Source organism: Polistes dominula, unplaced genomic scaffold (genome assembly GCF_049000335.1).
Source record: "Polistes dominula isolate Pdom_NZ unplaced genomic scaffold, Pdom_raw_medaka contig_77, whole genome shotgun sequence".
Taxonomy (NCBI): Eukaryota; Metazoa; Arthropoda; class Insecta; order Hymenoptera; family Vespidae; genus Polistes; species Polistes dominula.
In genome coordinates, this window is record NW_028301152.1 from 5,688,524 (window position 1) to 5,705,728 (window position 17,205).

The 17,205-nt window shown below is 33.1% G+C and overlaps 3 protein-coding genes across 6 annotated transcripts in view; 1 reads left to right on the plus strand and 2 right to left on the minus strand.

Moving 5' to 3' along the window:
• Nucleotides 1–10,255, minus strand: part of LOC107064324 (daughterless) — a 150,753-nt gene extending 140,498 nt beyond the window's left edge. Inside the window, exon 1 of one of the 2 annotated variants that reach the window (XM_089178316.1) lies at nt 10,023–10,255. In XM_089178316.1, the coding sequence (XP_089034442.1) occupies nt 10,023–10,104 (82 nt within the window). In that variant the 5' untranslated portion in view covers nt 10,105–10,255. The remainder of the gene's footprint in view (nt 1–10,022) is intronic. The other variant, XM_089178317.1, reaches the window with a different exon arrangement.
• A 372-nt stretch (nt 10,256–10,627) lies between these two features.
• On the minus strand, nt 10,628–13,274 carry LOC107064380 (type-1 angiotensin II receptor-associated protein). Of its 2 annotated transcripts, none has more exons than XR_016178504.1 (6): nt 13,059–13,274; nt 12,488–12,522; nt 12,251–12,362; nt 11,893–11,968; nt 11,575–11,781; nt 10,628–11,329 (listed from the first exon to the last, which is right to left on the minus strand). XR_016178504.1 is itself a non-coding variant. In XM_089178318.1 (6 exons), the coding sequence occupies exons 1-6, from the start codon at nt 13,095–13,097 to the stop codon at nt 11,259–11,261; spliced, it is 471 nt and encodes a 156-aa protein (XP_089034444.1). In that variant the 5' UTR covers nt 13,098–13,271; the 3' UTR covers nt 10,628–11,258. The 2 variants fall into 2 exon arrangements, 1 of the variants encoding a protein (XP_089034444.1); XM_089178318.1 differs by having other exon boundaries at nt 11,644–11,781; nt 13,059–13,271.
• Nucleotides 13,275–13,889: 615 nt separating this feature from the next.
• Mccc2 (methylcrotonyl-CoA carboxylase subunit 2) lies at nt 13,890–17,078 on the plus strand. 2 transcript variants are annotated; one of them, XM_015316976.2, is made up of 9 exons: nt 13,890–14,237; nt 14,548–14,801; nt 14,875–15,146; nt 15,227–15,374; nt 15,452–15,867; nt 15,965–16,099; nt 16,186–16,322; nt 16,391–16,476; nt 16,561–17,078. In XM_015316976.2, the coding sequence occupies exons 1-9, from the start codon at nt 14,124–14,126 to the stop codon at nt 16,676–16,678; spliced, it is 1,680 nt and encodes a 559-aa protein (XP_015172462.1). In that variant the 5' UTR covers nt 13,890–14,123; the 3' UTR covers nt 16,679–17,078. The 2 variants fall into 2 exon arrangements, with proteins under 2 accessions (XP_015172462.1, XP_015172463.1); XM_015316977.2 differs by having other exon boundaries at nt 13,891–14,237; nt 14,714–14,801.
• Nucleotides 17,079–17,205: the final 127 nt, after the last annotated feature.

A 17,205-nucleotide genomic window follows, 5' to 3' on the forward strand; every position in this document is an offset into this window, starting at 1 on the left:
TTTAAAAAATAAATAAACGAATATGGAACAGACTATAATCTTATTAAAAGTTTTATAAAATGTCGTTTGTGTTTTAAAACGTAAGTATATTATTTATACGATCTTTTTGCGTAAACGATCATCTAGGCTAGACACTTTAAATTTATATTAACAATTAAATAAATGTACAATCGTTTAAATAAAACATCCTTCTGATACTAGATATTAATGATAAACACAAACACACACACACACACAGATAATTAATTCAAAGTTTCCTCTATATTGTTACATTTTATTTATAACGAAAATAAATAAAATATTTACTTAAATACACATACATTAATTGAAAAAATAACTGAGATTAAAAGATCAAAACAATTTTGTTGTCATAATATTAAATTGAATAGAATTTGATAAAATGTAAGTACGTATGTAAAAGAAAATAAAAATAGTCATGGAAGGAAGTCGGTCGTATTCATATCCGATCGATAGAGAGTTAGCAAACGAAAGCACGTGTGACTACACTACTGTTAGTAGTAGGTTTAGGAAACATGGTGTGGCCTGTTGCGTTGCTTCGATTAGAATCGACGTTCCTGGGAAATTCTGTGGAGCGTGCGAGCTGATAGAAGCGGGGTCGTTGAAAGCGTCGTAAGGTGACGTTGGCCCGAGGACAGTGGCACCTGCCAAAAAATCAGAGCCCCTCTCTTTCGAACGGCGCCAGAACCCAAATGCGTGCGCAACAACACTACGGTGCTTCCCGTGCGTAAGTGTATACGTAAAACACGTATACTCTACCTATGTACGCGCACGCGTGGACCAAACTTAAGAAAATCTGGCCAGATGTCTATTTGGAACGTGACGCAGGTCGGTGTCACAACGAGAAAGAGAAAGAAAAAAAAACGAACAGAGAGAATGACAGAAAGAAAGAGAAAAAGAGAGAAACTCGCACGTGTGCTATCGTCGTGTATATATATATATATATATATATATATATACATACTTGCGTGAGTTTCGTTGCGTTGCTCGCGCACATGCGTCCGAGCTTACTACCCGATCGGTACTTTACAGGTGGTCCTATAATTTTTGTCGCGTGCCTGAGAATGACACAACGAAAATCTTTTTCGGCATCTGTGCTCTGGTGTCGTCCGATAAATACGTATGTGAATGTTTATACGTGTGTATTATTAGTACGAACTACCGAGAAATCTTTTTCTTGTAATGAAAAATGAAAAAAGGAAAATAGAGAGAGAAAGAGAAAGAGAAAAATAGGAAAGAAAAGTAAAAAAAAAAAAATCCTTAACAGATTCTCGTCGAACGTTTTGCTGTCAGTCAATGAATAATGTTGAGAGGATAGTAAACGCGACGTGTATAAGGCTTCTCGTACGCCTTCGCATGGGTGGTCTGTATGACACTTTACATCAAAGCGTACTCGCTCAACGTAACTCGATCTCTCTATCTCGATGACTACAAGAGTTTCAAGATCGACTTACGCGGGACGGATGTTTGAAAAGTGTTCTCTTTTCTCCTTAGGGGATCTTGCTGTTTATTTTTGATTACGTATTACTTTATCTTTTAATAATAAACAAAAGAAATTGAAAGAATTATTTAAATAAAGTAAAATATCGATAGGTTCTCAAGATAAGAAAGAAAGGAAAAAAGATCTAAATTTAAAAATCAATGTTCGTTGATCTCTTAAATACTCATATGTACATATGAATATAAAAAGATTATGGTGCTGAGAACCTCTTATGTTAGACTACGCCAATGTGGGAAGGGGATACGGTGCCAGGATACGGTGCCTCATAGGGTGGTACTTTCAGTCAGGCTGCTAAGAGAGACATGGGCTCTCTAGGACGATAGGTATTCCTTCTTCTCTTTTACTCGACGCCATTCGATCCTTTATTCGCGAGAAAGAAGAAACTTCGTATAACGAACAGTTTTTTTTTCAAAAGAGAAGGAGTAAGAGGAACGTTTTGCTGGAAGAATCGATGCTTTCGAGATATTCCCAACACACACACGCAGGATCTCGTATACGCATACTATTTCTCTTTTTCTTCGTTGAGTTAGTTACATTCGTAGATCGAAGGGGAACTATTAATCTTCGTAAAAAAAAAAAATAATTCACAAATACTTTTATCCACGTTCGATACGACTCTACGACTGTCGAAAAACGTACTCGAATCTTCTCGCTATACAAGGCGAGCCAAGAATACACATCTCGGAGTTTTATTCTTTTTACTCGGTTTTGCGCTTTCCGTAACCCACTTCTACTTCGACTAATGGACTTTTGCTCTTCCCTCTCTACAGAACATCGCGAATTTATCGAGAGAGAAAGAGAGAGAAAATAAAAAAGTTGAGTGGGAGAAGAGAGAACTATATAATAAAGAGAAGGAGACACAGACAGAATAGAGAATAAAGAAAGATACTTAAAGATATAGAGGAGGAAGCAAAAGTCGGTGGTGTTTCGCACTGTGGCAAATTCATATCAACCATAACGGGAGCGAAGCGAATGGCGTGCGCCGTTCGGTAACGAGGGACTTGCATTAGTCAGGAATTCTCGTCCGGCGGTCGCGTGTTCTTCGTGTAAAAAGCCTTCGAATGTTATTCATTTTTCTTTTGTTTTCTTTCCGCAAATTGCTCTTAACGGGGCCCGCCGCGTACTTACATCCACCAATAACGACGACGATGGCGACGTTGATTACGAAGAAATTGAAAGGAACCACGTGCTTTTCTCGTCCTTATCGCTACAACGATTTCAACTTTTTTTTCCAACGGTCCATATAAAAATCATGCTGTAAAATTTATCAAAGAAACGATCGTAAGTATCAAGGATAAATTTATGTATGAGGCTGACACTAACGTTCCGTGCCGTATGGGTCGGAGCATGAGCTACACATTCTGAACTTTTTTCCTTTAGTTCTATTTGAAATATTCGCTATTTATAGAAATCAACCAATTCGTAAGATCGACACAATATTTTTTTTTTCCTTAAAACTCTCTTTTACACATAAGAATTTAGATATATCTTCGAACTCCCCCATAAATCTTGCTGCCATTTCTTTACATTTTTATTCTTTCATTATTTGTTATTTTATCAATGCGACTTAAACGAAAAATCACCGAAAATTAAACCACCACGAAATGTGTTAAACCATTCTACTGCCATAAGTAAGAGTCTCTTAAATTTAAAAAATTTTTTTAAATTTTGTACCACATAAAAATAGAATCAAAATATAAAAGATTTCCCAATTAAGAATCAATACATTCAAAATTGTATATTTATAATCAACGAATAAAACATTGTAAATTGATATTATTTAATTACATTCATAAATAAAACTTGTTATAACATTACACAATTATCGTTACAACTACATTTTTCTGAACATTTATTAAAATATTTTGTGTAAAAGTTGTACCACTGAAAACAACGTAATATATTATTAGTGAAAACCTGTACCCATAATTTGAGAAACGATGCCATAAACTTAAAAAAAAATCTCGTTAAAAAGTAGTAAAGTACAAGTTTCAATACACCATCCAATGTTCTGGCACTTTTCGACAGCAAATGTGAACAGTGTTATCAGTCTCGTCGTGGTACTCAAACGGTTAAAAAACAGAACAAAAATTTATTAAAATAATAAAGAAAAACAAGTAATATAAATGTTATTGTATAGAAATTTTAATATGTCTCCGTAAAATCGTGGAAAAATATAAAAAACAATCCATCCGTTAAGCGTGAAGCATTTTCTTTGTGTGTTTGAGCCCAAATAACGAGGGAACCACTGATTTAATATTTGTTATAAATTTCAAAAAGAAATATTTCAATTTATTCCTAAATTCGTTCGTCAAATTAGAAAAAGAAAAGAAAAGAAAAAGTATACGAGATTTGATGGATAGAATAAAAATTCAAATGGTGTACTGCAAAGTGCTGATTATTAGGAGGAGTTCGAGAAGACTTAACTAGATTCCTAGGTAGAAGAGAGTAAATAAGAACAAAATCTTGGGTCGATCCTATGAATTAGACGGTATCTAATTCAATGTAGGATAGCGGGCAGTTTAATACAAAGGGGTGTTATTACGTTGAGACAGTAGTAATAGTCGACATAGTGCTTTGTGTTTAAGCGGAAAGCTACGTGATCTATCGACAAGAGCGTAGGAGAGAGCGCACGCGTTAGAGGAGTATATTCGTAGAGAAGATGAGGAAAGAGAGAGTGTAAGAGTGTAAAAGAGTAAGAGAGAGAGAGAGAGATAGACAGAAAGAAAAAAAGAAAGAGATAGCACCGGAGGTGGGAGGATGCTCGGTCGAGGAAGAGAGAAAGAGAGGAAGGAAGGTTAAGAGGGGTAGAGGACAAGCGAGGGATGGCAGCTACGAGGGCGAGAGGGGTAGAAGCAGATGCTCATCGGGCCCCTCCTATAAACGTAGATTATGCTCGGCCTCGATATTCCGTGTGCGTACGTACGTTGAACGCACTTTAGATTTCAAAGAACGAGTAAGCGAGCAAGAAAGAGAGAAATAAGGAAAGAGAGGAAGAAAAAAAGAGAGAAAGAGTGAATTGGAATATAACAAAAAAAAAGAAAAGATCCTCGTTCTCCAATCTCTTGGAACCTTCGACCCGGGTGTCACGTTGATCCACGAAATCCAGAATTTAAATGCGTCTTCGAGGAAATTCTCAAAACGAGTCGAAGATGTCTCTGGTAATACGGTAATTCATATATCTTTGAGCATACGTTATGTGCATGGTTGGGTTCTTCGATATGCACCACTGCGATCGGATACGATGTTCGCGAGCAAAGGCGAGTGTAAGAAAGAGAGAGAGAGAGAGAGAGAGAAAGAGAGGGAAGAGAGAGAGAGAGAGAGAAAGAGAGGGAAGAGAGAGAGAGAGCAAGAGGCAGGTGCATCACGGTGACACTCCCTCGATAATTCTTCAGAGAAAGAAGGACGGATGGAAGAGAAAACGGGATGAAGGGGAAAGAGAGAGAGAGAGAGGGATAGAGAACAAGAAAGAGAAGGGGGAGAGAGAGAAGAGGGGGATAGAGAGGGATCCGAGTCACGAGTGTTATGTCTGGAGCTCGTTTATGCTCCTTCGAGCTCTCTCATTCGGTACGGAAGGGGAGAGTTTCGAAAAGTCCGTCGTGGCAGCGTGGGGTCTCTCGGACCCCAAACGACAATCTTTTACTTTTTATCCTTTCTTAGCTTCGACGAGAGAAAGTTACGTCGGTCCTTTCGCGCGTTCACCGATGAACAAGGGAAGAAGAGGAGGATAAAAAGGAAAAGAAAAAAAGAAAAAAAAGAAAAAGAAGTCTATGAATAGAAATGCAAATAAAAGCGATCCATATTGTTATGCAAATGGCCCCTTGTAGGTATTACTCGCGGCCAAATCCAGAAGCGATCCCACTTTGGCAAGTGTACGTGAAAGTTCCTCCTCCTCCTCCTCCTCTCTGAAAACCCCACCCTTTTCCACCCACCCCCTTTTTTACCTAATCGAGTTTTATAGTTCGCACTCTTTTCTTTCTTGAAAATGAAGAAAATCGTAATAGATCGATCCATAAATTGATAAACAGAGTGATAGATTGATTCATAGATCAATTCAATTTGTTTAAAAGAAATATTCAAAATCTGAGAGATTTTATCAAACTTAATCAGTGATTCGAGCGAGCAAACGAACGAACGAACAAACGAAAATAATAAAAAGTGCATAGGTCTTTCGCGAACGGTTCGTTAACGGAGATAAATATTTATGAGAAAGAGAAAGAGAAATAAAAAGAGAGAGAGAGAGAGAACGTTCGATCGAAATCATCCCGTCCCGGTCATTTGGATTAGCGCGTCCTCGCCGCGACCGGCGGGAAAATAAAAATAATTAATTTTCCGGAAAATAAATATCAGCCGCGTATGCATAATTCATATATCGGAAAGGTCGAATTTGTACGTGGGCGCGTTGTATCATACATAGGATACGCGCGACGTTTTCGATATACATATCTATTGGCGGAACCCGTACCCGAACCCGAATGAATAACGCGTGGCTTCGTTAAACTGTATATTTCATCGACGTGTCTCTTATTCTCGATGAAATATTCCGATTTTGATTCGGCCCATCAATCGAATTCGATCGTTCGTTCGTTCGTTCGTTCATTCGTTCGACGGACGACTATTCGAGTTTTAAGAACAAAAGACCAAAAAAAATAAGAAAGAAACAAGATATCTTTACACGTAAAATTTTCTTATCGATATAAAACACGTTTCAATACTTTCTATAAATTAATGTGATTTTTTTGAACGATATAAAGATTATTCGATCATTCGATAGTCTCAAATTGTTGAACGAAAATTTTAGAGGAAATATTTTCGATCGTTAATACACGAGAAGGAGAATATCGTTCTCGTTAAATTACTTTGCAGTACTATCTCGAAAACTTCGCGAAAGTTAATTATGAAATTCGAGTAGACAATGAGACGCTTATCGTTTGATTGGCTTCGACCGTGACAGTGTGTGCGTGTTAGTGTGTGTACACTTCGTATCTGATAAAATACTGTTCTGCGGATCGATCACGCGTATCACGAGAAACGATGACGATTTTACGAAGGAACGATAAGGCGTAACCGATAAAAAAAGAAAGAGAGAGATAGAAAACAAGAGAAAGAAACAAATTCTTGTCCAATTTACACCATATATTTTATAGATAAATAAGCATACATTTAGCCAATTTCTTTTTTGCTATTATCACCGATATTAGAAAATGTTAAGATTGTATTTAATAATGTTTTAATGCGCAAGATAAATAATCTAATTTATTTAACAATTCACTCATTTATATTTGTATGATATACAAAATTCTACTTTTTTATATCAGAGTAGAATTTTTGTTTCTCCCTTTCTTCTTTCTATCTACGTATAATTATCTTTCAAGCAACTGACAAATTCTTTAACGAAAGAAAAAGATGATTTTGATGAAATGAATTTAATATCAAGGCACTGAAATAATTACTACGTCTAATATGGTGTCATCACATTTTCACAAGTAATAAATCGATATAAAACAAAATAAACGATACATATTTTTATAAGCTTTGGACTAAAAATATAATTACTTTCATAATTGGTAGCAGAATGAAAATTGAAGAACAAATTATCTTCATCTAAAGTTGTATGATTTTTTTAACACTAATACATAAATTTAATTTAGCAAGTCTATTATACGATGATGCGTATTTTCGAAGGATTTAAAAGAAACACAGGAATAGAATGTCTCAAAACAATTTTGTGGTTTCAAAGTAGTTCTTTCGAGTTTAAGTTATTGTTAGATTACAAAGTGTAGTACGCATCATTTCCCAAACAACATCTCAAACCAAACAAACATTCCAGACTTGGTTAACCAACTATCTCGTCTACGGTACAAACTTCCATAAACGTTCTAAGAGAACTATCGAAACAACATCTTTTTCACTACCTTCGTAAACGAATGATTAACGATGATTGTAACGATTAATCAAATTGGATATAGTGACAAATTCCTTGTAGAACATTAGTCCCTCGTCACGTTCTTAGTGTCTCTTCTTCTCTCGATGAAAGATGACAAAAGATGTTTTTATTGATTTAACGTACAATCACGTACTCCGATTATATTTAATACGCTTAATTTGATATACCAAAATCGAAGATAATTCATGAATTGATTGATCGTACCATTCTAGACAAAAATACATTAAATCTTATACAAAATATCCTTAGATAAAATTTAATAAGATTAATTATATATGAAACAAATATCTATTGATTCGTCTCAAAAGTTTCTTTCTTTTTCTGAATAATTTTACATCGACAATATTTTGTTATTTTATGTTATTTCATTAAGTAATATAAAATATAGAAAAAGGTAATATAACAGAATAGATCGTATATTATTTATTAAAATAACATAGTGAGAAAAAAATTGTGCAACTGTGTCGTTCACAGTTACATAGTAAAAAAAAACAATCTAAACATAGATGGGGTTGAAAAAAACACTTAGAGCAATATGTCCTTGTCTTTTTTTTTTACCAGTGAAATACACTTGGCATTCGAAGTGTTAATGGATAAACGAATGTATTGAGTCGAGTAAAAAGTATCTTTGTATTTTCTTGGTAGATAATATATTATGAAAGTAATTTTGCAAAAAAAAAACAACAAGTGATATGATTAGTATTTTAAAACTTTCGGGGATAGAATTAGTTCTGGTGCTTGAAAATTATGTTGTGGGTACCTTTTTTTAAATAATTTCTCGAACCACTGTACTGGTTAGATTTTAAAATTAATCAGACCAAATGACCAAAAACCAGTACTGTACTGATAAAACTGATACGTATGGTCACCTTACTGAAAAGACACAGAGTTAAAGAGGTAGACAGATAGAGTATGAGAGATGGTTGAGAACCACTTTTGGAGGCAACGCACGACGCGGCGCATCGCTTTCGAGCTGCTCCTCTGGCAGGTGTATGAAAAGGGAAAAATAAAGGAAGAAAACAACGCAAAGGCCGGAGAGAGTCCCTTCCCCCGCGATAACTGCCGAGAAAAGGCTCGGATTTATGGGCTCTTACATTAATTTCGAACGATTAAACTCTAACGATTCGAATGTTTCGCTCACGAAGAGGCACGTGGCGACCAAGGGTAAAGGAGAAACAATAACGGCGACGACAACGAATACAACCGCGACGACGACGACGACGACGATGACGAGGACGATGACGATAATTTTCATCCTTTCGGAAATCGAAACGATCTTTTTTCTTCTTCTTCTTCATCGTCTTCTTCTTTTCCTTAAATTTTATCGTCCAATGATCATTTTCTCGATATTATTCACTTATATGACGAATCATCTACCTTGTTCAATTTTCTTCACAATTTTGTTAACGAAACATGAGAACCATTAGATCCTATAGGATAACATTTGTAAGTTAATGTATACGGCATTCGTTGCAGAAGAAAAAGAAGAAAAAATGGAAAAAATAATATAAGAATAAAAAGAAAATAGAACGATGCTCTCCAGCTCTTTTAGTACGAATCTTCGACGTGGCAGCACCGTCCAGGGCACTGACAGTCGAGAGAACCAAAACACGACGGTCGACTATCCTCTAGAGTAAACTGTGAGACGAGATCGTCCAACGCGCGAGATCGACGAAGAGAAAAGAAAAAGAGAGAGAGAGAGAGAGAAAGACAGATAGATAGATAGGGAGAAAGATACATAGGTACGTAGATAGATAGATAGAAATATAGATAGGTAGATAGATAGATAAAGAGAGAAACGATATAGAGCGAGAAAGACAAAGGTAGGAGGGGAAGAGAGCTCGATCGAGCGACGACGCGACGAGATGAAGAGAGCGGGCGAGAGAGAGAGAGAAAAAAGATAGAGAAAGAGAGATAAAGAGAAGAAGGCAAAGAAAACGAAGAAAAAAGAAAAAGAGAGAAGATAACATTTTTGCCTTCGACGACGAAGAGACACTACTACTCATCTCTACGTCGACGCGCGCGTGGAGAAGCAAGACAAAACGGCGCACGGCTCTTTCGATTAGAGCAAGATGAACGAAAGAGAGAGGGGGGAGAGGGAGAGAAAAAGAGTGAGACAGATAGACAGAAAGAGAAAGAGAGACAGAGGCAGAAAAAGACGGAGGAAAGAGATCGAGAAACTGACAGAGAAAAAGAGAGACAGAAAGAACGAGAGAAACGACTAGTAGTGTCGTTTCTTATTTAAGTATAAGATAAAATCAACACGAAATGTAACAGACACAACGCAACCATTTCTATCGAAGATGACAACGATGATGACAATGACAATGACAACGACTATGACAGTAACGACTGTGACAGCAACAACTATGACAGTAACGACGACGACAACAACGACGACATCGAGGAGATGAACCAAGGTTCGTCTCTCGCCTAACAAGGGACGACGAGGAAGGGAAAATAGGAAGGTGAGAGGGGGAAGTCGGCAGGCGGGTGAGCGAGCAGCCAGGGATAGGGGAGGGGGGATAGTGCAAGTTCGCGGACGGCGAGACTCACCGGGTTGCTTGTTGGCAATCTTGTTGAAGCAATTTTGAAAGACCTCGTAGAGATGCATCGGCTCGTCGTCACTGGCCGCCATGTTTTCACAATACGAGAAAACTAGCGTGGATGTCCGTGGTTGAGGCGAGTGGGCACGGTTTCGCGGTGTGGCCGCGCACGGAGCCACCCTCCTCCCGGTACGGTCACGCACACTACTGAAGCGAACCGTATCACGAACGGCGATCTTATACCTCGAATCTGCTGACCTCTAGCGGCTAACGTATAAGCGCCACTGTTTGGTCAGCGCCACATCCAAAAACGTTATCTTTTGATCTACAATTAATTGTATATAAATATATTTTGTTCTTTTTTATATCTCTTTTATCTTTTTACTTATTCTTTTTTTTTTATTTATATTTTCAAACATAAATTTGTGTGTGTAATAGTAAATGATTTATTTGAACAATGCGTTACATTATTATAAAGAATTTTATTTGCAAATCTGCAGATAAAAGTAGTACAGAATAGATCTATAAGTATAATATATTAAATCTGTTTGTATATATAATTTATCATATATACAATTAGTTAAAATACACATGGTTATTACGAAGTATTTTATATACAATTAATTGAAACATTTAATGCAATTCTAATAATATTACTTGTTTGTGTTAGACCATATGCATGCACGTAATTAATAATATTGATAAGAAATAATAAATATCATTTAGATCATTATTGATTATTGGTATTAACGGCTCGACATAAATAATAAAATTCTATAGAAAAAAAGGTAAAATATTTTATCGAAAGTATAGTCGGTTAAAATGTAACTTGGCACTATAGTTACATTTCAGATCTGATCGATTATGTTCGCACTGGTATGTATCTTTGATAATATTTAATTACATTTTCGTTTGTTTGTCCCCTTGAGACAAGAAGTAATAGATTAATTGGGTTGGCAAGAAAGTAATTTCGGCTTGCATCAATAGATAACGTTATGTTTGTTTCGTTATTCTTTTGTTAATGTTAAAATTTTGTAGGTATTTAATTTAAAGTTCATTTTTTGTATAGAAACAATTGAGTTTTATTTCACACTAGAAAACCGAAATTACTTTCTTGCCAACCCAATATAATATCATATGAGACTTATAATATTATTTTTTAAGCTTATGTTAAGTGATCCGCTTGCAAAAAACAAATCCAAGAGTAAACATTATAAGTTCTTACAATATGTACCATAAAAATAATCTAGATTCCAACGAAATCAGAATTTTGAGGTACCGATTGAGATATGTCCTCGTAATCCTGTCGAGTTATACCTGCAACGTAAAAGAAATCATACTATCTTATACTATTAAAATTACAGTAACATTCACTCCCAAAAACACAATCTGTAGATTTCTATAGAAGCACATTGAAATAATAGCAAATTATTCAAGCATAAACATAAACTATCATAAAATAATCATCATAAAATACCATAAACAAAAACAAAATATTCACAGGCCATTGATAACAATAAACGATACTTTACGTAAAACTGAAGCGTTCACCATGCACATACTTAAAGCAGAAAATTGTCGAAGCGATAAAAGGCTACCAAGTGCGCATCTGTATCCTATGGACTACTGACCCATGGGAGGACAGGATGTAAACATTGTAGCAAGACTTCCACCTCTTGCTTGTCCTATCCGCAATAGATATATACTCGTGACAACACGCACGATCAGGTTTATTATCATAAACGCTGCACTAAACTTCTCAGACGCATCTACAAGTTGGTGCGATCAGATACATCTTCTGCTTGGGCAGGATAATAAACAATTTGTAATTTTTATACATTGTCCATTAGTCACGCATACGACTTTCTGAACATACTTACATGCTAGACCAATTGGAAAGTAAACAGATAAAGTCACTATGTCGAAGAATATTGACAATATGTTTATGAAGAGAGCCTATAGGAAAAAAAAATGCTTTAGCTTATATAAAATTAATAATACTAAACGCATACCATGATCGATCAAACAACTGATTATAAAATTTTCAGCAGCATTTTTACAAATAATAGAGCTATTTGGTGAATCAAGAATTCTTATTGCATAAAAGATATATTTTTTACTATATACACATCGTAAAATACATGACTTTTTGAAGATGAGTCATTTGATCTACTATGGTAGAAATAGATATATATATATATAAAGTATCAGTAAGTTTTATTACTTATCATAACTTACAAATTGTAATGGTTCATCTGATTCAATGTTGTGCACAGCCCACAGTAGGCAGATAAAAAATAATAAATTGTAGACCATCGCAGATTTTGGACACCAATGTCCTTGAATACCCCTGTTAAAAAGTATTTGATATTATCTTTATAAGTAAATATTACTATTATTTAAACATTAACTTAGAACGTAATAATGTAAGAAAATAATAACAAAATTAAAAAATAATAATAAATTTGTAATTACCATGTTACAAGAACCAGATGAATTGCAAATATGACCTAAAAAATATTTAAAAACATGATAACTGTCATCTTTATCTAGCAATATATAAGTATTATAATCAATGAAAAAACTAGTCTAACAACTCATGTAATCATATCATGGCATTTTTATCTTACATAACTAAACCACATAACGTATGGATATTATTCAATCAACTAACTATAAATATATTATTTTAATGCAAAATATTAGTATATATTTTTCCATATATATATATATATATATATATATATATATATATATATATACATATGTATATATGTCTTCATTATGATTAATATTTAATAAAATATAAAAGAGGTATATCTCTTTTTCACATAAATAACAGATAAAACACCATAATGCACTTAAATTATGATATGACAAGAAATATAGGATGACTTTACAATCACAAATATGATAATGATAAAATGAAATATTTATAAGGATAATAAGTATTATTATTATACTGCTATATAAAACGTTTACAAATAAATATAAACAATAATGGAACAAATACATTTATATAACTAATAATATTAATTATATTTACCTTTAATGGGTAATGCGATATACTAGATAAATCTGGCATTTTTCTGCAGTTGAAGTCTACGTGCCTTTTGTGAAAAAAATTGCTTTCTTATTTCCTTCAAACCGCTAAATACAACAATCTTTAGTATCTGTCACTACTAAACTACTTTATCTCCTTCCTTTCTATCAGCACTTCATAATGATATATACAGAATTAAGTATTGCGTATATAAACGCCTTTTACGTTTACTGCCATCTGACATAATTTTTCAAAACTTCATTTAAAATTAGAAGCTAACCTTACTTATGCGTAAAACATCGATATTAGTAATCAATAGTACGACCTTACACCCACTCCGTTTGACGTAAATTTATACAAAATTTATAAACATAGCTTCACAAAGCTACTATGAATATTTAAAAAATATCTTTTTAGTTTGTAAATAAATAATTTTTACAAATGCATTTATATTAATAGAACTGTATAAGAAAAAAATTATAATTATAATTAAATGTATTTTTTATTAATAAATGTCTTTCTTTATTATAAAAATAAATTGAATTTAACTAAATCATAGTTGTTATTTATACTATAACTATTGAATGAGAACATAAGTAAGTATATAAGTTTCATTAAAACGTAAAATCGTTAATGGTCAAGTGAAGAAGTTTTATGCATCCAAGTATCAAATTTATTTTAATTATGATGTATTATTTTTTAAAAACTTCAATATAAATATTGTTAAACTTATAAAGTTAAATTTAATGTTTATTGTTTATTAATTTTCGTATAATTATTTAATAAAATAAATACGTCGGTATGAGCGCTACGATCTGTTTCTAACCAGTCGATAATGCAGTGGATGACACAAAAATTAATAGAGGTTTCTGAACTTAAATATTTTTAAACCTTTAAGTAAATATTTTCATTTACGAAACTCATATTTTTATTTGATATATCTTTTCAAATGTTTCACAACTTTGATAACTAAGATGACGCCACAATATACTGCATTACTTAAACGTACTGATTATTGTCTATTCTAAAGTATTCGACATTGTTGAATGAAAATTTCGTGTATATATCATGTTACGAAGAGGAATTTTATCTTTGAAACATATTAGGTTATTTAGGAGAAATTATTACGATGATGCACCTGTCATTGGAACATCACAAGATACAAAATCATCTACTTTTCAAGTAAGAAAAATATGAAGTATTTATTTTAACAAAAGTAAAACAATGTAAAAATCTGTTTACTTTGAATATTCAATTATTTATATTATAGTATTAACTAAATTCATTATCATTCTTTTATTTTTGTTCAAGTATGATAGTAATGTAATAATCACTTTTAAATCAATATTCAAAATTAAAGATATTTTATTAGATTTTACATTGTTATAATTTTACAAGATAAATATGTTGTTAACATGTATGAGAATATTTGATTAACACTTGCAAAAATAATAACATTAATTTGATATTAAAGTATTTGACAAAATTTTAGGAGAATTATCTACAAATGAAAACAGTAGTAGATGAATTGAAATCTATTGTAGAAAAAATAGTAGAGGGTGGGGAACGTAAAGCCAGAGATAGACATTTAAGCAAAGGAAAATTATTACCAAGAGACCGTATCGATGTTCTTCTAGATAAGGGTTCTCCTTTTTTAGAGTTTTCACAATTGGCAGGATACCAGATGTATGGAAAAGAAGAAATACCAGCTGGTGGAATAATAACTGGTATTGGTAGAGTAGAAGGGTAATTGAAATACTTAGAATTAATTGATACATTACAATTATACTCATAATTAATTAATAATTGTTTCATATAGCAATGAGTGCTTAATAGTTGCAAATGATAGTACGGTAAAAGGTGGCACTTATTACCCAATTTCAGTAAAAAAGCATTTGCGTGCGCAAGAAATAGCCGAAGAAAATAGATTACCTTGTATATACCTGGTTGACAGTGGCGGAGCAAATTTACCATATCAAGCCGATGTATTTCCTGACAAAATTCATTTTGGTAGAAGTTTTTATAATCAAGCTAATATGAGTGCTAAGGGAATTGCACAAATTGCTGTAGTGATGGGAAGTTGCACAGCAGGTTTGATCTATTCATTAATTTAACTTTACTATGTGTATTTCCTCAATATCATTTATATCATTTAATTTATTGTATTAAAGGTGGTGCATATATTCCTGCAATGGCAGATGAAAATATTATTGTTGGAAATCAGGGTACTATATTCTTGGGTGGTCCACCTTTAGTGAAAGCATCTACTGGAGAAGAAGTTACACCAGAAGATTTAGGAGGAGCAGCTCTACACTGTCGGTAATTGAAACACATCCACATTATTATATACATTTAATTTAGTTATTATTTCACATCCTGTAATCTTAACATTTCAGAAAAACTGGTGTGTCGGATTACTATGCTGTTGATGACACTCATGCTTTGTATTTAGCACGACGAATTGTTAAAAATCTAAATCGTATTCCTCCCATGGATGTAAAAATTGATTCAAAAGTAGAACCACCAGTACATGCTGTTGATGAACTTTATGGCATAGTTGGTACCAATTTAAAACAACATTTTGATGTACGGGAAGTTATTGCAAGAATTGTTGATGGATCAAGATTTCACGAATTTAAAGCATTATACGGGGAGACATTGGTCACTGGATTTGCTAACATTTATGGTTATCCTGTAGGAATTGTTGCAAATAATGGTGTACTCTTCTCTGAAAGCGCATTGAAAGGAGCGCATTTTGTACAATTGTGCGCGCAAAGAAAAATACCTCTTGTGTTTTTGCAAAATATTACAGGTTAATTTTTAATGCATATACTACAATTAATTTTAATTTAACTTATTTACTGTTTGTTTTTAATTAATATATGTGTTTGTTTTTGTTTATAACGCAGGATTTATGGTAGGTAAAGATGCAGAAGAAGGTGGTATTGCTAAAAATGGTGCAAAAATGGTAACAGCAGTAGCATGTGCAAAGGTTCCCAAAATTACCGTGCTAATTGGAGGTTCTTATGGTGCCGGAAATTATGGTAATTTTGTTTATTACATTTGCAATGTATGTGTACCTATGAGAAATAAATCTTTAATACATTTCTTTTGATCAATTTTGATATAGGCATGTGTGGGCGTTCCTATTCCCCACGTTTTTTATATTCGTGGCCAAATTCTAGGATCTCTGTGATGGGGGGAGAACAAGCTGCCAACGTAATGGTTCATATTTCTAAAGAAAAGCGTCTCCGAGAAGGCCAAGAAGTATAATTTTAAGTTTTTCTATTTATTTTACTTAAAAATACAGATTTTACTAACATTTTATATTATAGTTGACGGAAGAAGAAGAAAAGAAAATTAAAGAACCAATTATTAAAAAATTCGAGGAAGAAGGTCATCCATACTACTCGAGTGCTAGGTAATTTAGACTTATTTTTAATGCTATATAAGTAAATAAAAAAACAAAGAACATGCGAAAAATTTATACATTATATTTTCAAAGAATATGGGATGATGGAGTGATTGATCCAGTTGATACTAGAACAGTGCTTGGACTAAGTCTAGCTGCCTGTTTGAATGCTCCAATACCGGAAAGCAAATTTGGTATTTTCAGGATGTAATATATATATTCTAGGATATATTTTTATATTAAAAATTTATCTATACGTTTATAAAAATGTATATTTTATATCTGTTATATTATATATAAGTTTAATGATATTTGATAACGACTCAACAGCTTCCAATTATTTCACAATCTTTTAGTTTCCAGAAAATGTTCAAAGAAATGTATAAAATTATTGGAAATGAAAAGTATATTTTTAAAAGTTTGGAAGTTGTTGATCTAGATCAAAGAAAGATCTCTATTTTTATATGACAATATTTTATATATAAAAATATATAGAACATTCCATAAGTTCAAACTGTAAATCTATGAATAAAATTTTCAATTTTATCGGCATCTGTCAAATATTGGCAGTATGAGAATTGTTGATTTAATTACAAGCAATTTTAAAAGTTTTTCTGTTTTTCCATTCCTTTTACATCCACACCATCATTCTTGCTTTATTTCTGTTACAGAAATGCATGTATTAATGATTTTTCAGTACAATCTTATTGCACGAATTTAAGTCTTATATAAAATATT